Raw genomic sequence first — 27,941 nt, 5'->3', positions numbered from 1 at the left:
AAGTACAGAAGCCTGAAACAATTCAGGAACAGCTTCTTCCCCTCTGCCATCCAATTCCTAAATGGTCATTGAACCTGTGAACACTACCTCACTTTTTTAATATATATTATTTCTGCTTTTTGCATTATTTTTGATCTATTCAGTTTACTGATTTATTTTCTTTTTCTTCTTATATGTTATGTATTGCATTGAGTTGATGCTGCTAAGTTAACTTCATAACACATGTCGGTGATAATAAACCTGATTCTGAATCTGATTCAAATACCTATCGAAAATTTTGACCTGGTTATAGAGGATATACTTTACAAGGAAATTAAAAATGTATGCAAGCAAAAAGCAGTGATAATTACTGCTTAGGCAAGTTGTAATTTCACACAAAGTAAGGAGGGTATTTGGCCCAGAGTCCATACCTGCTGTAAATCCTTACCTTCTCCCAAAGCAAATTTCTTACGTTCAGATAGTTGTCCACCTTCTTTTGAAACCCTGCAATTAAACTTATTTCCCATTCAGTGGATTTCATAGAAACATAGAAAACCTACAGCACAATAGAGGCCTTTTGACCCACAATGCTGTGCTGAACATGCCCTTACTTTAGAAATTACCTAGGAGTTACCCATAGCCCTCTATTTTTCTAAGCTCTGTGTACCTATCCTGGAGTCTCTCAAAAGCCCTGTCATATCTGCCTCCACCACCAACACCCCTTACATCTTACATCTCCTCTGTACCTACTTCCAAGCACCTTAAAACTGTGCCCCCTCATGTTAGCCATTTCAGCCCTGGGAAAAAGCCTCTGACTATCCACACGATCAATGCCTCTCATCATCTTATACTCCTCTATCAGGTTACCTTTCATACTCCATCGCTTCAAGGAGAAAAGGCCAAGTTCTCTCAACCTATTCTCATAAGGTATGCTCCCTAATGCAGGCACCATCCTTGTAAATCTCCTCTGCATCCTTTCTGTGGTTTCCACATCCTTCCTGTAGTGAGGTGACCAGACCTGAGCACAGTACTCCAAGTGGGGTCTGACCGGGGTCCTATATAGCTGCAACATTACCTCTCGGCTCCTAAACTCAATCCCATGCTTGATGAAGGCCAATGCATCATATGTTTTCTTAACCGCAGAGTCAACCTGCGTAGCAGCTTTGAGTGTTCTATGGACTCGGGCTCCAAGATTCCTCTGATCCTCCACACTGCCAAAAGTTTTACCATTAATGTTATATTCATATTTGACCTACCAAAATGAACCACCTCCCACTTACCAGGGTTGAACTCCATCTGCCACTTCACAGCCCAGTTTTGTATCCTATGAGTGTCCTGCTGTAACCTCTGACAGCCCTCCACCTATCCACAACACCCCCACACTTTGTGTCATCAGCAAATTTACTAACCCAACCCTCCACTTCCTCATCCAGGTCATTTATAAAAATCACAGAGAAGGGGTCCCAGAACAGATCCCTGAGGCACCCCACTGGTCACTGACCTCCATGCAGATTATGACCCATCTCCAACCACTCTTTGCCTTCTGTGGGCAAGCCAATTCTGAATCCACAAAGCAATTTTCCCTTGGATACCATGCCTCCTTACTTTTTCAATAAGCCTTGCATGGGATACCTTATCAAATGCCTTGCTGGAATCCATATACACTACATCTACTACTCTACCATCATCAATGTGTTTAGTCACAACCTCAAAAGATTCAATCAGGCTCGTAAGGCATGACCTGCCTTTCACAAAGTTATGCTGACTATTCCTAATCATATTATGCCTCGTCAAATGTTCATAAATCCTGCCTCTCAGGATCTTTTCCATCAACTTACCAATCACTGAGGTAAGACTCACTGGTCTATAATTTCCTGGACTATCTCTACACCCTTCCTTGAATAAGGGAACAACATTCGTAGCCCTCTAATCTTCCAGAACCTTCCCCGTCCCCATTGTTGATGCAAGCATCATCACCAGAGGCTCAGCAATCTCCTCCCTCGCCTCCCACAGTAGCCTGGGGTACATCTCATCTGGTCCCAGTGACTTATCCAACTTGATGCTTTCCAAAAACTCCAGCACATCCTCTTTCTTAATATTTATATGCCTAAGCTTTTCATTTTGCTGTAAGTCATCCCTACAATTGCCAAGATCCTTTTCTATAGTGAATACTGAAGCAAAGTATTCATTAAGTACCTGTGCTATCTCCTCCGGTTCCATACACACTTTTCCACTGTCATACTTGATTGATCCCATTCTCTTAGGTTTTATACTCTTGCTCTTCACATATTTGTAGACTGCCTTGGGGTTTTCCATAATCCTGTCAACCAAGGCCTTATCATGGCCCCTTCTGGCTCTCCTAATTTCATTCTTAAACTCCTCCATTCTTAAAATCTTCTAGATCTCTATCATTTTCTCGTCTTTTGAACCTTTTCTTTTCAGAACCAAATCACATTCTGTGTAACTGAACAGCTTTGAAGAAGTATTTAATAGTGTTTTAATTAGATTTTGGAATATCTGAGCTAAACTTCAATGCTAGTTAGTATTTTGCTGGAACTTCTGACGCTTTCTGTGGTAGAACGTACATTAATAGTAAATAGATTGTGTGTTAAGGACATTCCAGAAGGATGATGTGGAAAGGGGAATGTTAAATTTGTGGAAAACCTCAAATGAAGATGTCAGAGAGCAAATGTTTGTAAACCACATGGAAAAAGTAAGTGAAAGGCATGAATAGATGTGAATAGCGTGGGATAAGAAGTCAGATGCTGATTTTGCATATTTATGTCCTGGAGCAATGAATTTAGGAAGATTACTCATGAACAAAACTCCCAACTAGTACTAATTAGATGAGAGAACGATAAATGCTAAATGTGGACTGCAGGTGCCCAAATATTTATACCCAGAGGGTTTCTTCAGTGATTGGAAAAAACCCTGTGGGCCAGAATTGCTGGTACTCTGAGGCTTGAACATATCAGTGACAGCTAATGGTGTACATTACTTTTACAAAATTCAGTTGCATACAGTGCTTTGTAAAAGTATTCATCCCCCAACCCTTTGTTCACATAAATGAGGTATTACAACCAAGAGTTTTGATTTGTGAATCACACGCTCCTTTTTTCACAGGAGAGCCCAAAAAGCAGGGAAAATTGTAAAGCATGAAAAACTAAAACTTCAAAAACTGAAATGTCAGCAGTTCAAAAGTATTTGTTCCCCTTTGCTCAATACAGGCTCTGTTAACGTTGCAGAACGTAATAGAGCAAGATTTGCCCATTCCTCCTTGCAAAACTGCACATCGTGCCAGGTTCATTGGTGAGCGGCGGTGGACAACAATCTTGAGGTCTTGCCGGAGATGTTCAATCAGGTTAAGGTCAGGATTCTGACCGGGCCACTCAAGTACATCAATGTTCTTCATTTGAAGCCACTCCATGGTTGCTCTGACAGTGTGCATTGGGTCATCCTGCTAAAAGACAAGCTTCCTCCCCAGTTTAAGCTTTCTGGCAGAGTATAGAAGGCTTTTATCTAGTATCTGTCTCTATTTAGCAGCATTCATCTTCTAATCAATTCTGACCAGATTTCCATTCCCTGCTGCTGCAATGCATCCCTATACCATGAACCTACCTCCACCATACTTTACAGAAGGCGTGGTATTACCTGTGTAACCCCCTCACCAGGCTCATATGCAAACTTGGCTCATTAGCCAGCTCTGCTAACAGCCACAGACTCAGCGGTGAGAAGGCCATCTTTAATAAATAACCTACTTTTATGGTCGGTATGATTTGAGGAAAGTCATGATGTTCTGAATAAAGAAACCTTGATTTAAACTAATGCTATGTAAATACTGCCTATCACATTTGTCGGTCAGCAAGAAAGAACCATACACCTGCAAAAATTATAAAAAAGTATATTTATAGATTTCAGCTTTATGGACCAGTTAGGAAAAAGAAAAGAAAAACAAATAAAAGGACCCATTTCAGTTGACCCAGTCCAAATGTTCACATAAAGTTGCAGCTCATCTTAAAGTTTGCTTGAGCTGGAGCCAAGTTCTCTGTGAAAACACACACTGCATTCTGAACTTTGCTTGAAACCCATCTCACATGAACAGGCACTTTCTCCTCTTAGAGCAACATTAAGCACCTTTCCATGGCGAACTCAGCCATCTTCCTTCCTATCCTCTCTGCAGCTCCCACCAAAAAGACCACCAATCCCACCAGTGTCCATCACAAATCTCTCTCTGCCCAGCTGTCTCTAGCACCTTCTCCTAATTCCACCACCCTGATTGTTGTCACAATCGTCCTACGTTGAATATCATCATCCCTTACTTTAGCCAAAACCAAACATCTTACTGCTGAGGCCAAAAATTTCCACTTTCATCTCATCCAACTACAAGGTCTTCTATCACATCTTTACAGCATCTTCTAAGTAACGCTTTGTGAAGTCTTTATGGGCAAGAATATGCTTTTTTTTACAGACACAAAAGGTACTGCAGATGCTGGATATCTAGAGCAATACACACAGTGTTCTGAAGGAGCTCAGCTGAACAGGCAGCATCTATGGATAGGAATACAGTAAACAGTTAATGTTTTGGGCCAAGATTTTTCATCAGGACTGGAAAGGAAGGAGATGTCAGAATAGGAAGGGCTTCTTCTTTGCCATTCTTCCCTAAATACCCTTTTTGTACAAGGCCTTAGAGATTGTGGAGCACAATTCCCTCGCTGACTTCTGCAGCTCCTTCATAGTGACCGTTGGCATCATATTTTGTTTTCAGTTTTTCATGATGGACTACACTGAGCTTGGAGGAATGTTCCATGCCTTTGAGGTGGGCTCGTACCTTTCTCCAGATTTGAGATTTTCTATTATAATTTTCCTGACCTGGCTTGAATTTTCTTTTGCCTTCATTTTGTTGAAAATCTACTGCACTGCTGCACCTTACAGAGAGAGTGGCTATTTACAGTATTCTTATGAATTCATTGAAAATAGGTGCTCCTCCAGTTTTCTGGATCAACAAATTGGGTGAGATGGGAAGGTAATATGTTGCTACTGAGGAAAGTTAGCAATTACAAAGGGAACAAATACTATTTTTACCTTCACAATTTTGTTTTTTAATTCTTAGTAGATTGTTAACAGCTTTTTCAGTGTTTCTTTTGATTTGAAACGGTGCACAGTGTTTTGTAGATTAGCTCAAACAATCCTACTTCAGTATATGTATTTTAAATTTGAAAAATGAGACAGAAAAATGTGAAAATAGTTGTGGGGTTTAAGTACTTTTTCAAGGCTTGGTAAATGAAGTCCAAGACAGTTTTTGTGTAAGCCCAAATCTTCCACTTTGCCCAGAGCTTTGCCACAGGCTTCTAGGCGGTACTCTTTCTCCAGCGAGTCATTGACTGTGTTTCAGATTGCATCCATTTCTGTTTTTAATGTTTAACATTATAAAACCATCTTGAATCTTATGGTGTTTTTTGGCATCTATCCGGGGTGGTGATTCAATCCTGACTGGAAACTACTGCTCTGGAAAATCAAACTTGTAACTTTCTCTCCTTCGTTGATGCTACTTAACACCTGAATCAGAGTCTTCTGGAGGCTGGAGGCAGAAGAGAACAACTTGTCCTGGGGTTAAAGTGCTCTGTATGTGCATGAGTGGGAGGGAGGTACATGGCTTGGTTTGGCTGTTATTGTTTTGCTCCTTGTTGTGTTCTGTATTATTCTGTCAAGCCTTGTGAGTATGCTATGTTAGTGCCAGAATGTGTGGCAGCATTTGTATGCCGTCTACAGTACATCCTTGAGTGTGTTTGTTGTTAATACAAATGATACATTTCACTGTATGTTTTGATGTACACATGGTAGATAAACTGGAATCTTGAAGTATTCATCTACACATGATAGATAAACTGGAATCTTGAATCTAGAAGCATTTCTTGAACCATAATTGTCAAGGTTGACTAAAAGAATTGAAATATATGGATCTGTAATAGCCTCTGGAGATCCAGTTTAGGCTAACTTCTCATGAGAACAGAAACAATCACCATGGCAGCCAATAAACTTGGCTCACTTATCACCACACTATTTTCTCTCTGACATTATGTTCTAGAACTAGTAATTGGAATTAAGATAGTATCATGGTGGCATATTCAATATGCTGTGTTTCCACTATTATTGAGCACTACAACACGGGGATACATCAATACACTAATATCTAATCCAAAGATTTTAATATATTAATCTGTTAAAGTTCTTGAAAGAGTCCACCGCAAGCAGATAGTTGGCACATAAATATTCTACACATGAATTATATCGGATACCAAGAAGATGAAGGATTTATAACTTCTCTCTCACAAGTGCACAATACCACTATTATGTTGGCCTGCATCCCTCTCCCAATATCACAACACACTATACAAAGTGAATCTTGTATAACCAACAGTTGCAAGCCAAACAAAAATTACAATAAAAAGCATGTCAAAAACGCAGATTGCTCATAGTCATTAATGCTATTCCAAGCTGACATATTGAATTCATTGTAATGTTCTTTATAAATCCAAGGCATATTTCTTATAATTCTCATCCAATGAGTATAATACTACACCTTATATTTTTTTGTAAATATCTCGATGTTTTACTATATGAATGGCTTAGGAGTTAGGAAGTCATTTTTGGTTTTATGTAGGCGGAAGGAAATTCTTTGAAGGTCTGGTCTCATTGTAGTCCTCTTCATAGATTCTCTTTGTGAATTCCATTAGTTTTGCGGAGGAGGGTCCTCCTAAGGAAGTAAAGACAATGATAAGCTTTCTTGGCCATGGCTTCTACATGGTTGCACCAGTACAGTCTATTGGTGGTTAGTTCCTAGGAACTCAACCTTGTTGTCCTCAAAACTGTTAGTGTTCTATAGACAAGTGTATATGAACTGCCCCCCTTCCTCAAGTCAGTGATCAGATCTTTTATTTTGCTGATGTTGAGCTAAAGGTAGTTGTCATAACACCATGTTACGAAGCTTTCTATCTCCTTCCTGTACTCCAACTCATCATTATTAGACATATGGTCCACCATGCTGGCATCATCTGCAAACTTGTAGAAGGAGCAAGAACAGAATATGGTCACAGAATGTGTAAACTAATTGCAGTAGATCCAGTTTGGAGTTAACGTGTGCCATGACCAGTCTCTTGAAGCACTTCATGATGGTGGCTGTGAGAGCCATTGGGAGGTAGTTATAAAAGCATCTTACCTTGTTTTTCTTAGGTACTAGGATGATAGTGGTCTTTTTAAGCAGTTGAGAACCTCAGAATGAAGCATGGAAAGGCTAAAATAGTCTTTAAGCACCCCTGCCAACTGATCTACATGAAATTTAAGGGACACCTCGTGGTCCAGATGCTTTCCACAGATACATCCTCTGGAAAATTGATGCTATGTCTACAATAGACACAAAATGTTGGTGGAACACAGCAGGCCAAGCAGCATCTATAAGGAGAAGCACTGTCGACGTTTCAGGCTGAGACCCTTTGTCAGGACTAACTTTCAGTTAGTCCTTGCCAGTGCTTCATTAGTCATCCAAGTGACAGGTTCGGTCGCTTCGATATGCTCTGGGACCTGGTTCCTGCTGCCTCAATTCAGCCTGTATCCGACCTTTCCAATTTGGCTTAATGCGTAAATTAATCGATTTTTGGGTCTTCTTCGCTCTTTCGTAATGCCTCGCCTCAGTTCTGCTGCAACGAATTGCCTCTAAGTCCAAAGGGAAATTACAAGCTATTGATTGTGATGATCATTTACCAGAAGAAGAGTGATGTGGCCACCAGCCAGAAGTCCCTGAGATTCACCAGCGCCATTGCCATCTTAAACTGGAAGTAAAAGAATTGCAGCAATCCTAGAAAGATACTGGAAGCAGAATAATTTTTTCTGTGTTCTGATAATAGAGAGGGTAACAGAAAAATAACTAACCAGTAGATGGGTATAATTTGTGCTATGTTCTGAAAATATGCACCACAATCTTTTGTTTTACATATCTTATCGAAATGGGCAGTGGAAACTAATTTAGGAGGCATGGCAATTTATCAGAATGAAACCAATTTGCTAAAGGGCAGAGACAGGGAGTAAACTGATAAGTGACAAATGCACTTCAGTGAGTTAAAAATGGTAATCTATTTTCTGGAAAAGAACTGAATTCCCCAAATCCATTTCACAATTTCATTATCTAAAATATATTATACTATCAATTGTATTTCAAGTTCTTTTCTCTTCAAAATATGACTATGGTTATCTCCAGGAAGTGCATTTGACATACAGTGTATCAATAAATTCCTTAGCTATTTTCTCTTAGTGTCTGCTTTCATCCTGTTAATTTGCCATACCCTCCAGTTTGCCATGCCATCCTCAGCATATCTTAATAGTGTTTTTATGACCGTGTCAGTTCAGCATGAAGAGACCTTGGGATGCCAGCCTCTGAAAGAAACTGGGAAGTAGGGCTTCAGAGTCATTGAAGAAGCACAGAAACAGGTCATTTGGCCCACTAAGTCCACACCAGCTGTCAGCCAAGCACTAACACTAATCCTAATTATGGGAGGACCTTCCTGATGAAGGGTCTCGGCTGAAACGTTGGCTGTTTATTCCACTCCATTGAGGCTCCCTGATGTGCTGACTTCCCCCAGAATTTTATGTGTGTTGCTCCTAATTAATTCCAATTTTGCTCTCCTCACCTTGTCATCAACAACCCCACCCCCATCCCTCACCTAAATGCTGGGAAGAATTTACAGTAGTAAAGTAATCTACTTTGGGATATGGGAGAAAAGTTATGTGATCACAGGGAGAGCATGCAAACTCCCTGTAAATAGCACCTGAAGTCGGGATTGAGCCTGTGACTCTGTCATTGTTTCAAGTGGCTCTATTCGCCATACTTGATGGTTAGATAGCTTCAATTTTGGCCCAGCATTAACACAATGAACTGAATGAGCTCCCAGTGCTGAAACACTCATAATGTTTAAACAAACATGATTGACTACAGTGAAATTTAACTTGAGAATTCTTGTTTTGCAGTAAAAGCAAGATGATCGTGATCTGATGGTTGTGAAGCTTTGGCAATATCAGGAAAAGATCTTTGACCTAAGGAAATGGAAGTTTTCTACTTGCTGATCATCATCACAGCAACACTCATCAGTGGATTACTTTATTGCAACATTGACATCGATGAAGCTCAAGATGACAGCCATTTGGGAAAGCCAAACTTCATTATAATTTTGGCTGATGATATTGGATGGGGAGATCTTGGTGCAAACTGGCCATTTACTAAAGAAACACCGAATCTGGATAAGATGGCTAAGGACGGGATGAGGTATGATGGAAGGGAGAGGGATCCCTTATTCTAAAGGATACCTCACGTTTAGTGGAACATTTAGCTTAAGAGGCTCTTTTTCTCAGATAAATTTTCCAATCGTATTGAGATTCACAATGGTCTCAAATTGGGTGACTCTGGACAAGTAATATTCATGAATTACCCAATAGATGATGGCCTAGGATTTTGCAATCAAAGAGTAGTGCTGTTAGCTCATCGCTGTCCTCAGAATTATTTGAAACCTACTTCAGAACAACTATCCCAGTGATGACTTCTGAGATTCATAGAGATCCAATCTAGCTAAACAAGTAATGAGGTTTTGGGCAAGGTATAGTAAGAGTAGTGTAATGAACAAGCATTACCCTTGCTATACCCTGCCAAAGTGTCAGTCAACAGTCCCAATTTGTGGTCTTACATGAACAGTTTTCACCTACATCAAGTATGCCTACAATTAATACCTGATGTACTATGCTGACAAACCTAGGGTTCTCCCACAATGTTGTTGTGTAAGAATTTCAGGACTTAGATGTAGTGACAATGAATGAATAATAACATTTTCTAAGTTAGGGAGCTGTGTGAATTGGGTGCAATCTGGAATAATGGTCATCTTTCAGTTCACCTGCTATTTGGTCCTTCCTGATGGTCATATCCTTGGGGTTAGAAGGCATCATTGCAGTACATGAAATTATTGCACTTTGTAGATGGTAAATGCTATGGGTTCAATAGGCCATGTGAACTTATAAAGGGGTGATCAAGTAACCTGTTCTCTCCTGAATGTTGTAAAGAAAGAGCAATATTGACATTGCACTTGAGCTGAGAGTATTGTATAACATAGTGGACTTGTGCCTTGCGGATTGTGAAAAGAAACTTTAGTGTATGTTTTGCAGTAAAGGCAAGATGATCATGATCTGATGGTTACACATGTCTTGATGGCAACTAGGTCATGCTACATGCAGTTATGGACTGCTTTTTCTCATGAATTTTGAATTCCATAATCACCGGTGAATATGCTCAATGCTGACTTAATGAACAAGATTAGGGATGAATTGTTTAAAAAGGTTTGGGAAGAGAAATCTATCCAACAATAGGACCTCCAACCATCACGATAATTTTATGTTCTGCATAATTCTAAAGTACAAGCAACCAATGTGTAAAAATTGCCTAGTTCTGTGCCTTAGTGCTCTATGACTCTATGTCGTATGGTCTCTCTAATCAGTTTCTAAACCTATCTGACTCCAGAAAAATTTCCCTTTCTCAAAAATGTTGAGAAATCGTGATGTTTAAATGAAAGCGTCTTCCCTTCCAGAGGAAAATCAGCACAGGAATAGTTGAATAGATCAATAAAGGCAAGATATCACTCGCTGAGACAATTAGCAGGCTCTCAGGTGTATTGAGCAGCTGCTGCTCTTCATTCTGCTTTGTCTCTTTTCATTTGGAACAGTTATGATCCCTCAACCTGAGGGGATAACTACACTCACCCCAACACTGAATTGACTTCACAGCCTGTGGACTCACTTTTAAAGACTCTACAACTCATGTTCTCGATATTTATTGCTTATTTATTTATTATTATTACTTTATTTCTTTTTTTTGTATTTGCAGTTTGTTGTACTTTGCACATTGGTTGTACTTATGTGCATTTTCACTGATTATGTTTATTTTTGTATTTACTGTGTATACCCACAAGAAAATGAATCTCAGGCTAGTATATAGTGACATTTATATGTTTTGATAATAAATTTACTTTGAACTTTGATTTGGTGGGGAATTCCATTGCATATTCCACATCAGGCTATCTTATGGGGACACTTGCTCTCGGTGTTAATTAGGCAAGCTCGATTGACCCAGGAACTGATATTAGCTCCTATTCCTACCACTTACACTTCTGACCTATGATGTACCGTTTTTCAACTTATACTGTTGAAAATTGATATGACTACTTATATTAATGACGCCTTTCAACAACTCACCGGCCTCTTCCAACAATGCAGCATTTCTATCTGTAGTCATCTTAATTGTGTTCTATTTGAACGGCCAAATAGAAAAAATCGGACAAATTCTTTTTGTTGCTGGATCTGGTCACTGCATTCATCGCCTTTTTTGTACCTTCTACCTTCTCCTCACAAAGTATGCATAGTAATTCATGCACCCTCAGTTAAATAATGAAACACTCCCAAGTTTTCAGTAACAAAAAAAACAGATGTAGAGGTGGAAGGATGAGTGAGTAAGTTTGCAGGTGACACGAAGATTGGAGGAGTTGTGGATGGAGCTGCAGGTTGTCAAAGGTTACAAGAGGATATAGACAGGCTGCAGAGTTGGGCAGAAAAATGGCAGATGGATAATTCGGATAAATGTAAGGTAATGCATTTTGGAAGGACAAACCAGAAGACCGAGTACAGGATTAATGGTCAATTACTTAAGAGTGTGGATGAACAAAGGAACCTTGGGGTTCAAATCCATACATCCCTTAAGGTCGCTGCACAGGTTGATAGGGTAGTTAAGAAGGCCTATGGGATGCTAGGCTTCATTAACAGGGGGATTGAGTTCAAGAGTAGAGAGGTCACGTTGCAACTCTACACATCTCTGGTGAGACCGCAATTCTGGTTATTCTACCTCATTGTAGGAATAGCTATAATAGCTATAATCCTACCTCATTATAGGAAGGTTATGGAAGCTATGGAGAGGGTGCAGAGGAGATTTACCAGGATGTTGCCTGGTTTGGAGAACAAGTCATATGAAGCAAGGTTAGCAGAGCTAGGACTTCTCCTTGGAGCATGGAAGAATGAGAGGGGATTTGATAGAGGTCTACAAAATTATGAGAGGCATAGACAGGGTGGATAGTCAGTACCTGTTTCCCAGGGCACCAATAGCAAACACCAGAGGGCATATGTACAAAATTAAGGGAGGGAAGTTTAGGGGAGACCTCAGGAGTAAGTTTTATACACAGAGGGTTGTGAGTGCCTCGAATGACTTGCCAGGGATGGTAGTGGAGGCTAAAACATTAGGGGTATTTAAGAGCCTCTCGGACAGGCACATGGATGAAAGAAAAATAGAGGGTTATGGGGTAGTGTACTTTTTTTAAGGATTATATGGGCTGGCACAACAAGGAGGGCTGAAGGGCCTGTACTGTGCTGTAATGTTCTATGGTTCTATGGTTAGAACACTGGAAGAACTCAACTAGTCAAATAGAACCTATGGAGGCAGAAAGGTATAAGTTGGCATTTTGGGTCAAAAGGCTGCATTGGGACTGAGAAGGAACAAGAAAGACTCTGAATATGTAGCAGTATGTGTGGTGGGGTAAATGCTAATAGGTGATGAGTGGAACCAGACAGGACATTGATGACAGAGAGATGGAACCAGGTGAGGGAGGGTCAATGAGACAGGCTCATAGGTGATAGGTGAAGCCAGGTGGGGGAGGAGATGATGGACAGATGGAACCAGCTGGGATAGTTTCAATTACTCGTTGCCCAAGCCACGTCACTGTATTTTATTGGGCAGTCTTTGACTCCAAGCCATAAGATGATGTTAGAATAGATAAAAAAATAGTCAAAGTGCTATGTTTTAAAGATCATCTAATAGGAAGAAAGGAATGCAGACAGTATATGGGGGGTGGGGGGAATACTGGAAGAAAGCATAACAACTATTGATGTGACTAAAATCAAGATTGCTCAGAGTTGAAGAAATGCAGAAAGCCTTGATTGTTGTGTCATCAAAAAGATTATAGAGATAATTGATAATATTGAATACTTTGAAATCAAAAGTGATAGTTGAAAGTGTAAATTAATTGGAAGCCACTGTAGATCAATGAGCATAAGAATTATGGTTGAATGAGATTTCATGGTGAATTAGGACATAAGCAATAGTACTTATTGAGGATAGCACAAGGTTGAATAGCCAGATTGTAGTGTTCAGAAAAGTGTGAATGAGTTTTTTTAACAGCAAATTAGTGGGGGCAGGGACTGGGGAGGTCAAATTTATGGAGGTAGAAATAGTAATGAGATGGATATTTGGGTTTTCTATTAAATCAAGATTTTAAACAATGTGGTGCAGGTTTTGGAAAAGGACAGAAACAAACATCATTTTAGTGTAGTGCCGTACTGAGATCATGATTAGGGTTGTGCAGGTTGGTTCAAAAATTGAATGGTTGAAGAGAAGTAGCTTGTCTTGAACTTGCTGTGTAGGACTTCAGACCTCTATACCTCTTGCCTAATGGTAGGTGAAAAAAGATAGTGTTGTCCAAATGGCAGTGATCTTTGGTAATAGACATTGCCTTCTTAGGGCAACAAAGAACGCATATGACACACCTGCCTTCATAGGCTGGGCATAGACTATTAAAGTTGGGAAATCATATTGCAACTTTACAAACTGTACCATAGGAAGGATGCCAAATGAAGTGGTGGAAAAGAATCCAATAATTGTGTTTAAGAGACACTTGGGCAAGACATAGGATAGGGACCTAATACAGTAAGATGGGATCCCTCCAACCACCATGTCCATCCAAACCTTAATGGAAAGGTCAGTATGGGCATGGTGGGTTGAGGGACCAGTTGCACTACTGTACAGTTTAACGGTATATGAGAGAAGGGATCAGCGGTAAAAAGCAAGTCCAAGAAAAGGACCCATTACAAGTGACTAACTGGCAATCATCATCATCATTATGTGCTGTGTAGTATGACATGGGCTATCATTGTCTTCCATCTGTCTTTAATCTGCCTGCGGGTGTTCATGATTGTTCTTGGAAAATATTCCTACAGAAGTGGGTTGACATTGCCTTCTTCTGGGCAGTGTCTTTACAATAAGGGTGACCCCAACCATTATCAGCGATTGTCTGCCTGTTGTCAATGGTCACATAACCTTAAGCTGTGATGTGCACTGGCTGCTCATGTGACCATCCACCACTTGCTCCCATGGCTTCATGTGACTCTGGTCGGCGGGGGCAGTGGGTGCTAAGCAGGTGTTACAGCTTGCCCGAGGGTGGCCTGCAGGCTAGTGGAGGGAAGGCATGCCTTAAGCCTCCTTTGATCGAGAGGTATCTCCACTCCACTACCCAACTGGTGGCTATGACATAAATGAAACCAGTGTGTGTGCACATCCAGATGAATGCAAGAACAATGCCTAATGTAAAAAACACTTTAATCCTACCAGTTATAATTGGATTAGTGAACAATACATGAATCTCTCATATTCCTTCCTGTTGTGTTTTACTCTGCAGCCAGTAGCTGAGATCTCAAATGACAAGTGATAACTGCTGCTTGCGTCCCTACAGAAGTCGAGCAATTCTGAAATGACTTACCTCTCTTTGCAGTTCAGTCACAATGATAAGTGGAAAGCTAGCTCCTTCCCCCTTTCTTTCCAGTCCTTGATGAAGGGTCTCTGTGTGACTGTTTATTTCCCTCCCTAGCTGCTGCCTGACCTGCTCAGTTCCTCCAGCATTTTGTGTATGTTGCTTTGGATAGGCAACATCTGCAGAATCTCTTGTATTTACAAGAGATTTACAGTATTTTGCAAGGGCTTTCTGGGACCACAAAGACTTGTGAGGAGCAGTGAAAAAAGAACTAAGATGTGGTTAGATTATTCCCTGCAACAAATAAAATTAATCTTGTCTCTGAACCATGCTCCCATGTTTTGTGCAAGATAGAAGCTGAGCTGAGCAGTTGAGGCATAAATGAAAATCTCACACCACAGCAATTACAGCCCTGGATAACAAGTAAAATTACTGCTTCTTTAAGTGGAAAGTAATGGAAGTAGTAATTTTCCTACCTTACTTACCTTTCCTACTGTTCTTTTCCATTCCTATGAAGAAACCACCAGCTATTAACAAAGAAAAAGTTTTCATTTGCCTTATGATATGATGTTTGTAATAATATTCCAACTTCGCTTCTTGTTTTCTATTCCAGATTTGAGGACTTTCATGCTGCTGCATCCACTTGTTCCCCATCTCGGGCTTCGCTACTGACGGGACGCTTGGGCTTACGGAATGGTGTCACCCATAATTTTGCTGTAACCTCAGTTGCTGGCTTACCACTAAATGAAACTACACTGGCAGATGTTCTAAAGGAAGCCAACTATTCCACGGCACTCATTGGTATTTATAGGTTTATTCTTGTTTCTGCTTTTTGTGAGTGATTTCACTGAAGGATATAAGGATATAAGATTTTGCCCACAGTCAGCACAAATAAAATGTTCACTCCAGATAAAGGATACAATTTTCACCACAGGCTTGGGATATTACCCTGATTTTTTTAAAAAGATGTTACATGTGTAACAGTCAGTCAGAGTCGTGCAACATAGAAATAGCCCCCCTCAGCCCCAGCTAGTCCATTGTGAACCAAGCTAGTCTCATTTGTCAGCATTTGACTCATATCCTTCTAAACCAGGGGTTCCCAACCTGGGGTCGACATATCCCTCGGCTAATGATAAGAGAAAGGTTAGGAATCCTTGTTCTAAACCTTTCCTGTTCATGTACTTGTCTAAGTGTCTTTTAAATTTTGTTATTTTACCTGACTCAAGCACTTCCTCTGGCAGCTCATCCACATGCATACCACTCTTTTTATAAAGCCCTTACATGCATACCACCCTTTCTATACAGCGCTTGTTACACGCACATGCAGTTCAACTCTTTGAGTGATTATGCAGAAAATTTGAAGTTAATAACTCATTGGGGTGATTGATAAGTTTGTGGCCTAAGGTAGAAGGAGATGAGTTATTAACTTCAAACTTTCTGTATAATCACTCAAAGAGTTGAACTGCATGTGCATGTAAAGAAAGCTGTATGACTCATCGCCTACCTAAGGCCACAAACTTATCAATCACCCCTGCTGTGGACTCTTTCTGGAGGTCCAAGATGCATATGCTCCATGACTGCTGGACTAAATGTGTAAATATAGGAGGGGACTATGTTGAAAAATAAATGTGCTAGGTTTTCTAAAATTGACTCCTTCTATCTTAGGCCACAAACTTATCAATCTCCTCTCGTACTTTAGAAATTACCTAGGGTTATCCATAGCCCTCTATTTTTCTAAGCTCCATGTGCCTGTCCAGGAGTCTCTTAAAAGACCCTATCGTATCCGCCTCCACCACCGTTGCCAGCAGCCCATTCCATGCACTCACCACTCTCTGCATAAAAAGACTTACCCTGACATCCCCTCTGTACATACTTCCAAGCACCTTAAAACTGTGCCCTCTCATGTTAGCCACCTTGCTGTTCTTAATGATTATGGCAGCCAGCTAGATGTGATTTCATACTTACATTTTTTTTTCTAAAATCTACAGCAATATTGATTTTTAATTCAGCGTTTGTTAAATTTCCCTAAATTTTCAGTACTAGCCTTCTGGGAGTAAAGAAATAACAATGTATTTCACATTAAATCTGGCTGTGTTTCAGAATGATATGTGAAGGTGCAGTTGGGCTTTATTCCCAAGCCATTTCATTAGTGTTAAACGAGTAGTACTTTAAATTTACTCCATTCTTAACAAGATTATTAACAGTATAACTTAGTTTAAATTGACTGCCTCCAGAAAAAGGAGTAGAGTTTGCAATGTGGCAGTAACCCACATTTGGGTTTGGCAATGTTATGCTATCTGCTAATGTACGTGAATGATCAATGATAACACTCTTGCACTACAGGAGGTCAGTATTGTTAGAATCTACCACACAGCTCTCAAAATTATTTAAATAATTTAAATCAGCCAGCTTTATTTAAGGAGAAGATGGAACGTGGCTTTGGTAGGTGATGAAATTCATCTGGCCAGCAAGATAATGTACATGATAGGCATGGACTGTAAACTTCATTGACATTGCACAGAAAATCTGGAAAGAAGAGAAATCAAAATATTTGCACCATTCACAAGAGCTAGGAAGTCATTCTAAGCCTCAAAAAAGAGTAGAACTAGATGGCATTGTGGTGTACCTCATGTGTCCAGATCCATATGCATATGTATATGTCACTGCACAGTAAACCACATGCTAATCAACTGAAAAACTAACGTTCATTGGTTCATTTCGCCATACTGTGTACCTCAAACCCTCAGCTTAGTTCCTATAAACTGTATTTCCCCAAAGTCAGCAGTGGGAGTTAGATAAGTAAAGACAACCATCTTCATTCCAAACCTCCTTGTCATGACTACATTCACATATCATCCTACAGTCTTCTGATTTTAGAACTGAAGATGTTGTAAACTTGCTTTTCTTCCTCTCCTTCTGCCTCCCTGCTGAGGTATTGCTTTTATTCATGTCTCTTTTCAGATATCCAGAATTTGTATCATTCATTAGCAATGGTGGAGGAGAAAATGACAGTGTTCCTGAAGTTCCATACTCACAGTCAGCAATTCAGGCTAGTAATTTACAGCCAGGTAGGGAGGCAGGACCTTCATAGTAATACAACCTGGAAACAGGCCCTTCAGCCCATCCTATCCATGCTAACTGTGGTGCCAACCAAGCTCATGTGTGGGCCATGCCCTTCTAAATCCATCCTATCTATGTACTTATACAAATGTCTTTCAATTTTTATTGCAAACAGTTTTGTTTTTATTGCAAACAGTTGAAACTATTTCTGGTGAATATTCCATGCATGGGTGTCATTTTGGAACTAGCTGACCATGCTGACCATAATGTTAATTTTGTGAATATGTGCTTTCACTTCTTTTCTGCTTACAGTCTCTTAAGGCATGGTGTGTTTTTTTTCTTCATACAGAACCGTAGGAACAGAAGTCAGCAAAGGTCTAGGACATGGTTCCTGAACTTTTTTGCGTTGCCTCCTCCCCAGCTTCTGGACCACATCCCCAGCAACCCCTTTTCCTTTCCAGCCATAACATAGAAATGATAAAGAATTTTGATTTACGATGCACAGTGAAAGAAAATACAGACTGCAAATTCAAAACACTGACAAATAATTCCAAAAATTATTTAATTCTATTTAAAGCTACGAATCGAATTATTTCTTTATTTAGTTAAGTAAAATCAATTTTCACCAACAATTTAAGAGCATTTCATTGCTTTTGCAACTTTTAGTAGGTTTGATGTTTGGTGATGGGTTTGTTGTAGTGATATGAGCTTCTCAACATCAGGCTGAATGTCACTCAGAAGGAGTCTCAGATCCCCACATCCAGTAACTTGCCGTCTGTTTCATTGCTTTGAAGGAAGTTGAGCAACTTCACTGAAACTACGCTCCAGTGAATGTGTTGTTAAAAAGGAAATAAAGAAAATCTTGATCTTTTTCCACAGTGTAGGAGAACGTTCAGAGATTTGTTGTCACAACTAAAAGTCTTGATATGATTTTTTGAATCATATCGGAGCTATGATGTTGTGGCCATTACAGAGACTTGGATGGCTCAGGGGCAGGAATGGTTACTTCGAGTGCTAGGTTTTAGATCTTTCAGAAAGGATAGGGAGGGAGGCAAAAGAGGTGTGGGCTGGCATTGTTGATCAGAGATAGTGTTATGGCCATAGAAAAGAAAGAAGGCATGGAGGGATTGTCTACGGAATCTCTGTGGGTGGAAGTTAGGAAGGGGTCAGTAATTCTACTGGGTGTTTTTTATAGACCACCCAGTAGTAACAGGGACATCGAGGAGCAGATAGGGAGACAGATTCATGTAAGGTGTAATAATAATAGGGTTTTGTGGTGGAAGATTTTAACTTCCCAAGTATCCATTGGCATGTCCCCAGAGCGAGTGGTTTAGATGGGGTAGAGTTTGTTTGGTGTGTTCAAGAAAGTTTCTTGACACAATATGTAGATAAGCCTACAAGAGGAGAAGTTGTACTTGACCTGGTATTGGGAAATGAACCTGGTCAGGTGTCAGATCTCTCAGTGGGAGAGTATTTTAGAGATAGTGATCACAACTCTATCTGCTTTACCATAGCATTGGAGAGGGATAGGAACAGACAAGTTAGGAAAGCGTTTAATTGGAGTAAGGGGAAATATGAGGCTATCAGGCAGGAACTTGGCAGCATAAATTGGGAACAGATGTTCTCTGGGAAATGTATGGAAGAAATGTGGCAAATGTTCAGGGGATATTTGTGTGGAGTTTTGTATAGGTATGATTCAATGAGACAGGGAAAGGATGGTGGGGTACAGGAACCGTGGTGTACAAAGGTTGTTGTAAATCTAATCAGGAAGAAAAGAAGAGCTTACGAAAGGTTCAAAAAGCTAGGTAATGATAGAGATCTAGAAGATTATTATGCTAGCGGGAAGGAGCTCAAGGAAGAAATTAGGAGAGCTAGAAGGGGCCATGAGAAGGCCTTGGTGGACAGGATTAAGGAAAACCCCAAGGCATTCTACAAATATGTGAAGAGCAAGAGGACAAGACATGGGAGAAATGGACCAATCAAGTGTGACAGTGGGAAAGTGTGTATGGAACTGGAGGAGATAGCAGAGGTACTTAATGAATACTTTGCTTCAGTATTCACTACAAAATAGGATCTTGATGATTGTAGGGATGACTTACAGCGGACTGAAAAGCTTGAGCATATAGATAATTAAGAAAGAGAATGTGCAGGAGCTTTTGGAAAGCATCAAGTTGGATAAGTCACCAGGACCAGATCAGATGTACCCCAGCCTACTGTGGGAGGAGAGAGAGGAAATTGCTGAGTCTCTGGCGATGATCTTTGCATCATCATTGGGGGCGGGAGAGATTCCAGAGAATTGGAGGGTTGCAGATGTTGTTCCATTATTCAAGAAAGGGAGTAGAAATAGCCCAGAAAATTGTAAACCAGTGAATCTTACTTCAGTGGTTGGTAAGTTGATGGAAAAGACCCTGAGAGGCAGGATTTATGAACATTTGGAGAGGCATAATATGATTAGGAATAGTCAGCATGGCTTTGTGAAAGGCAAGTCATACCTTACGAGCCTGATTGAATTTTTTTGAGGTTTTGACTAAACACATAGATGATAGTAGAGCAGTAGATGTAGTGCATATGGATTCCAGCAAGGCATTTGACAAGATACGTTATGCAAGGCTTATTGAGAAAGTAAAGAGGCATAGGATCCAAGGGAAAATTGCTTTGTGGATCCAGAAATGGTTTGCCCACAGAAGGCAAAGAGTGGTTGGAGATGCGTCATATTCTGCATGGAGGTCAGTGACCAGTAGTGTGCCTCAGGGATCTGTTCAGGGACCCCTGCTCTTCATGATTTTTATAAATGACCTGGATGAAGAAGTGGAGGGTTGGGTTAGTAAATTTGCTAATGACACAAAGGTTGAAGGTGTTGTGGGTAGTGTGGAGGGCTGTCAGAGTTTACAGCGGGACATTGATAGGATGCAAAACTGGGCTGAGAAGTGGCAGATTGAGTTCGACCTACATACGTGTGAGGTGGTTCATTTTGGTAGGTCAAATATGATGGCAGAATATAGCATTAATGGTAAGACTCTTGGCAGTGTGGAGGATCAGAGGGATCCTGGGGTCTGAGTCCATAGGACACTCAAAGCTGCTGCGCAGGTTGACTCTGTGGTTAAGAAAGCATACGGTGCATTGGCCTTCATCAATCATGGGATTGAGTTTAGGAGTTGAGAGGTAATGTTGCAGCTCTATAGGACTCTGGTCAGACCCTGCTTGGAGTACTGTGCTCAGTTCTGGTTGCCTCACTATAGGAAGGATGTGGAAACCTTAGAAAGGGTGCAGAGGAGATTTACAATGATGTTGCCTGGATTGGGGAGCATGCCTTATGAGAACAGGTTGAGTAAACTCTGCCTTTTTCCCTTGGAGCGACGGAAGATGAGAGGTGACCTGATAGAGGAGTATAAGATGATGAGAGGCATTGATCATGTGGATAGACAGAGGCTTTTTCCCAGAGCTGAAATGGCTAGCATGAGAGGGCACAGTTTTCAGGTGCTTGGAAGTAGGTACAGAGGAGATTCAGGGATAAGTTTTTTACACAGAGAGTGGCGAGTGTGTGGAATGGGCTATCGGCGACGGTGGTGGAGGTGGATATGATAGGGTCTTTTAAGAGACTCCTGGACAGGTACACGGAGCTCAGAAAAATAGAGGCTATGGGTAACCCTAGGTGATTTCTCAGGTAAGGACATGTTTGGCACAGCTTTGTGGGCCAAAGGGCCTATATTGTGCTGTAGGTTTTCTATATTTCTGTGAACCTCGGCTTTAGCTTAAAGTCTTTTTGTAGCAAGATCAGTTCTTCCCCCATCCTGTCTGTTAATTCCTGAACAAGTGTTACAAAATCTGGAATTTGGATAGAGAAAAAATCTTGAAATCTCTCTGATATGTCTTTATTCAGCTCACCCAAGTGGGCACAGTACACTTGAAGATCATCAGCTGGTATTCTTTCTTTCTCTTCCAACTCAGAGAGGCTCAAAAGATTGTGATGGCCAATGTTGTACTTAAATAGGGTTACCTTGGACAGAAGAGTGGAGATGACTGATTTGACTATGATCGGATTCACATAATTTCCTTGCAAGTGAAGACTGGTATAATTAAACTTCGTGAAAATCTGACAAATGATCAATGTCATTCCTAATATTTTTGAGTTGATTACTTAATGAAGCATTCAAAGAATTTTATTAGTTTCAAAAAACACATAGGAGTGTCTCAGGACAGCCATCCATCTGACTTTTGTGTGCAACAATAAGCATTTAAACTGTACATTATTCTCAATACAAATCTCTCAAAGTAGTCAAGAATTGAGAGCATGGGACTTGATTTTATTTACCTCTGTGATAACAGTATTAATGATTTGTGCAGCTTACTGGTTTTTTTGTGACAAGGTGTTGACTGTGAGTTACACAGTGAATGGTGAATATGTTAGTTTCAGCATTTTCAAGAAAGCAATAACCCCCATAGTGGTGTCCTGTCATTAATGGTGCCCTATCTGTTGCCCAAGTAAGAATGTTGGTGAGCAGAATGCACTTCTCTTTGAAAAAAAATTGCTCGGCAACCCAAAATATTGACCTGTTTCTTATCTACTTAACTTCAGATGAAAACTCAGTTGTTATTTTGACTGAACTACATTCTTTGTTGTGTGATAAAAATTTGTGAATCTGGTCTCATGACTTAAAGAATAGAAATAGATATAAAGAGATATCTTGTTTATCAAGTGTTCTCTTGATTGTTTATAGTATGATAGCAAAAGAAACTCATGTCTCCAAGTCACTGATTGTCTTAATTCAGCGTTTACATTGGATTGATGCAAGAACAGTGATGAGGAGAAATTTCTTCACTCAGAAGGTGGTGAACCACTGGAATTCCACAAAGAGCTGTGGTGACTAAATAGTTGAAAATCTTAAATAAATTTCCAAGTGCTAAAGATGTTAGAAGAGAGCAGAGATATGATATTGAGATAGATGGCCAAACTGAATGTTAGAACATGTTTGGTGAACTGAATACCTGTTTCTGCTCCTGCTTTCTGTTCTCCATGTCTGTGTTTTGGCTTGGCAAACATTGTGTTAATGTTATCTAGATAATTTTGAAGTTCTATGTTGGTTATGAATAACTTGGTGGTTAAAATTACTAAAAATGCTTATCCAATGTTCTATGAACTGCACAACACAATGGTGCCATTTTTGAGTTGTATGCATGGTTTTGTTAAGATTGTGTTGCCATCTATTTGAGAGTCTGATTTGAAAATACATTGAAGTTGGTTGGTCAGAGATCCAACAATCTAAGAAATGTAATAGCTAATAGTAAAAAGTCCTGCCGAAGGGTCTCGCCCTGAAACATCGATTGTAACATTTTTCCATAGATGCTGCCTGGCCTGCTGAGTTCCTCCAGCATTTTGTGTGTGTTGCTTGGATTTCCAGCATCTGCAGATATTCCTTTGTTTGTGAGCTAATAGTAAAGGTTGCTGCAGGATCAATTAGTTACGTGCTTCTTAATATAATGTTTGTAGGTCTACATCCAGAGCAAAGAGAAAGTTCAGTGCAGTGGCTATCTCCCTGGTGTGCTTTGTTGCCTGCAAAGGATTCAGATGAATACTTCAATAGGAATCCACAACAGGAGACAGGCATTGAAATTCTTGATGGATTGCCAGGTTCTCAAGCAAGCGTGTGAAAACTGTCAAGGCGTTCAGCCTGAACTTTGCAGTGCTTTGTGTAGAGATTAGGTCTTTTTGTAGGACTGAAGTGTTGCGAAACCCCACTGGCATACTTATGAATGTAGCATCACCAACTGAGATTTCTGGTACGCACAAGGAAATCTACCCATTGTCAGTGTCTTCATTCCAATCCAAATGCTGTTCTTGGATCAGGATACCAATGCCAATATTCCTGCTCCACAGCTGATCATATGTAGATCTGTGCCCTCATGATGATGAGCCTGCACAGCAGACATCTGAGTGTCATTGATCTTTATACTTTCTTAGCTAAGTACAATGGAACACCCTCTACAATCATCAAGGAAGACATATTTCCTTATGAGAGTGCTCAGCCAGCTGCTCCTTCCCTACACATGGGTCATGCAGTTCTTCATGAATCAGGCCACCAACAGAAAGCTAATGGCTGCCCCTTGATTTGTCACAGTGGTAGTGAGCATGATTAATGCCTAGTATTATGCACCAGATATATGTTACGGGAGTTGAGTCGGTGATGATTGCAGAGCATCTCAGAATTGATAAGAAACAACTGCAAATTGACATGTGGGCTTGTAACATTAGAAATCATGTAATCCTTGGAAAATTGTGTGTGTGCTGCAGCTAAGAGGAAAGAAGATCTAATAAGCTCTTTGTATGTAAAAAGGATAAATGATCCGTAGATGGTAAACTGCATGATACATCATATTAGCTCCAGCTTAGGAGATTAATACATGAGATAATGACCATAATAAGATGGCTACTTCCATGTGATTTTGGCTCTACTTCTAGGTTGGGCAGATTACATATAAAATGACATATTTCAATGTAAATATCTTTACTATCATACTGTCATCCATCTTAAAGACCGTTCTTATTCATTTCTTTCCCCTTCTTTTTCCAGCAACATTTTTGAGACTGTATGTCCTTTCCAAGGTGTATATTTATGCTGAAGGCTTGAAGACAAAGTTGTTTATCTCCTATGCAACTTTCTTCAGGAAATTGAATGAATTTAAGGAATTAGCAACTAGAAATAAACTCGATTAAGTACAGCACAAACAGTGGAAATCATTATTTGATTATTTCTTTAGTGGGGTTGCTTCCTGGTTCAGAATGCTTTCAGTTGAACAAGGTTAATGAAGTTCCTAGGCCAGAACATCACCAGTAGTCTATCCTAGTCCAACCACGTTGACTCCATGGCCAGGAAAGCTCACCAGCATCTACTTCCTCAGGAGACTAAAGAAATATAGCATTTTTCCTTTGATCCTCATTAATTTTCATTGATGCACAATAGAATGCATCCAAAACAGATACACCACAGCAACTGCTCTGCTCCTGACCTCCAGAAATTGCAGAGTGTGGTAGACACAGCACATTGTGGAATCCAGCCTCCCCTTTATGAACTCTGTCTACACTTTCTGCTGCCTTGTTAAAGCAGCCTGCATAATCAAAAATCCCACCCACCTCAGACATTCTCTATTTTCTCCCCTCCAATTAGGCAGAAAATACAAAATCCTGAGAGCATGTACTACCATGCTCAAGGACAGCTTCTATTCCACTGTTATCAGACTATTGAACGGTTTCTTAGAACGATAAGATGGACTCTTGACCTGACAGTTTACCTTTTATGACCTTGCACCTTATTGTCCACTTGTACTGCACTTTCTCTATCACACTTCTTTCTGCACTCAGTTATTATTTTATCTTGTTTTACGTCAATGTAATGATTTGTATGAGCACTATGCAGGACAATTTTTTTCACCATAGCTTGGTACATGTCATACAATAAACCAGTTTGCAAATTCATCAGAAGATTTAACTAGAATCTGTGCTCCAGATTGAATTGGTAGTATTGATTGACAAAATAGAGTATGTCTTCATAATTCTGCTGAACGTTTTAGTGCATACCTGCTAATACTCTCACTACATAATGTCTGGCATCTGAATTGGAGCTACTTTAGAACAAATTCAGCCTGCATATCCTACATCAAAGCATGAAGTATGGACATGATTTTTCCATAAAATCTAGTTTACACCTTCTTCCTGTCACAAGGAATCAAGTGACCATCCCTCTGCCTCATGCTAACTATGCCTGTAATTCCAGATTTGATTTCTACTTCTCATTGGTGATTTCAGAAATTAATTCAAGTTGCTGAGATCATTAGAGAGATGCATGGCAGCTGCTGAAAAACTTTGTTCTCAAGTCTTAGGTTAAAAAATGTCAGTCCCCAGTCTGAATGTATTATGTTACTTCTTACTTAATCTTGACAGTGTTATGTTTTGTAACTCCAAAACATAAAAACTAATCAAAATAAAAACACAAAGCTGGGAATAATGCATCTAACTTTGTTTTTACTTTAAACGAGGCAGGTTGTGTGTAATAGTACACGGATGGCTCCACTCAACCTTGGAAAGAATTCCTTCAGCCTCCATGCGATCTAGCTTACAGGCATCTTTATCATGCTGTTATAAGGAATTGGACAGGCTTTGTAAAACTTGGGTCTGGCATTTTCATTTAACACTATTTTATCCTTGATATGTTTGAGTTTTCCATTGCCATCCTTGAACACTGCTGTGGCATCATCCAATACCTTTTTAAATTTGCTTTCAGTTGACCCTTACGGGGATTTGCATGCAAGTTGTGATTGGATCTCCAATCAAGTTATAGTTGTCTCAGCCAATCACACCCTCATAATGCTGGTCCTCCTATTTTTGTGCTTCTGTTAAAAGCTGATTTTGAATGCTTTCTTGAAAGATTTCATAAACTAAATGATCTCTCAGGGCATCATTAAGCCCAACATTGAACAGACAATACTCAGATAATCTCCTCGATTAAGCCACATAAACTGAAATCGACTCCCTTTTGATTTCGCTTTTGAAACCTAAAGCGTTCTGCAAATCAACTTTGGTTTTGGTTCTAAATGTTGCAGTATTATACTTTTACGATATCAGCAAAGCTCATTTCAGCTGGTATGGTTGGAGTGGTCATCTTCTAAGCAAACTATATGCCTTTAAATCCAATGTACTCAGTAAAATTGGAACTTTCTTTTCATTGGCTATTTTGTTTGCTTCAAAATACTGCTCAATTCGCTCAGTATACAATAGCCAATTGTCACTTGTGAATTGAATGTATCTATTTTTCCAATGTAGCCAGCTATTTCTGCTTTTTTAATCTGTTATCACCTGTATTTATTGTTTATTAACCCATGAACTCAACCATCTTCTCTCTCCCCCTTACCGAAGAAGCATGTACTGTGCTATTTTTTTAATTGAACAATCCTCGCATTGCTTTTTTAAAAAAACAAATGTCTCACTGTGCTTCAACAGATAGGTAGCCATCGTAGGTTCATTTGAAAACTATCTCGTCACCACTGTTGTTTAGTAACTCCAAAGCATAAAACCAATTAAAACAAAAAGTCAGGAATCCAGAATGAACGTATGTTAGATTTGTTTTTACTTTAAGTGAGGCGTGAATGTACAATGTGATGTTGTGACAATGTATGCCATTCATGTACTATTACATATAACCCGTAATTAACTATTTAAACAAAGAATACTTAATCAAACAATGTATTTACGATATTACTGACATATTAAATACACAATACTAAGAAGCAAAAGCAATTTCATCTTGGTCAGAATGAGAAGCTATAGGTTTCAAGTTATGTCCAGATTTGTCTCATACTTTGATATTTTATGAGCCCTGAGTAATTTGAATATAATGCAAAAATTTGAATATAATGCAAAAATATAATTTGAATATAATGAAAGTTGCAACTCTCCAAACGGATCAGTATATATTGTCACACTTGACTGTATGTGTCTCTGGTCAATGCAGATTTAGGAAGTGCTGTCATCACAGTGAGCAAAATGTCTGCAGATTAAATTTACAGCACTGAAGCTACTGTATTTAAATGCATGTAGTATTCAGAATAAGATGGAATAAGAAGGTTGTAGTTGGGAGCTTAATATCAAGTGATACACTTTATATCGAAAGGACAGGCAGGAAGGCATAGGCAGTGGTGTGGTTCTGTTTGTAAGCGATTGAATTACGTCTTTAGAAAGAGGTGACGAATCTTAGTGTGTGGAATTAAGAAACTGCAAGGGTAAAAAAACCATTATGGGGATCATCTTGGCCTCCAAATAGTAACCAAGATGTTGAGTTGAGATTGCAAAGGGAGCTGGAAAGGGCATATAATAAGGGTAGTGACACAATTATAATGGGGGACTTCAATGTGCAAGGGGATTAGGAAAATCAGGTTGGTGTCAGATCACAAGAGAGGGAATTTGTTGAATGCCTAAGAAATGGCTTTTTAGAGCAGATTGTGCTTAAGCCTGCTTGGAGAAAGGCTATCTGAGATAGGGTGTTGTGTAATAATCCAGATTTAGTTCAGGAGCTTAGTGGTAAAGGAACCCTTAGGAGTCAATTTAATCATAATATGAATTCATACTGCAATTTGAGAGGGAGAAGCATAAGTCAAATGTGTCAGTATTGCAGTGGGATAAAGGGATTTACAAAGCAGAGAGAGGAGCATGCCCAGGTGGATTGGAGTGGAATACTGGCAGGGATGACGGCAGAGCAGAGGTGGCTGAAGTTCCTGGGAATACTTCACAAGGCACAGAATTTGTCTCACAGAAGT

At 39.8% G+C, this 27,941-nt stretch overlaps 1 protein-coding gene across 4 annotated transcripts in view; it reads left to right on the top strand.

Annotated features, from left to right (window-relative positions):
• arsg (arylsulfatase G) overlaps positions 1–27,941 on the top strand; it is a 117,967-nt gene that overhangs the window by 11,419 nt on the left and 78,607 nt on the right. For all 4 annotated transcript variants that reach the window (XM_059948484.1, XM_059948483.1, XM_059948485.1 and 1 more), the window contains exons 2-3: positions 8,998–9,292; positions 15,190–15,377. In XM_059948484.1, the coding sequence (XP_059804467.1) occupies positions 9,072–9,292; positions 15,190–15,377 (409 nt within the window). In that variant the 5' untranslated portion in view covers positions 8,998–9,071. The remainder of the gene's footprint in view (positions 1–8,997; positions 9,293–15,189; positions 15,378–27,941) is intronic.

This window comes from Hypanus sabinus, chromosome 23, assembly GCF_030144855.1.
Source record: "Hypanus sabinus isolate sHypSab1 chromosome 23, sHypSab1.hap1, whole genome shotgun sequence".
NCBI lineage: Eukaryota > Metazoa > Chordata > Chondrichthyes > Myliobatiformes > Dasyatidae > Hypanus > Hypanus sabinus.
Note: the sequence above shows the minus strand (reverse complement) of the source record. Positions and strands in the feature narration are given on the sequence as shown.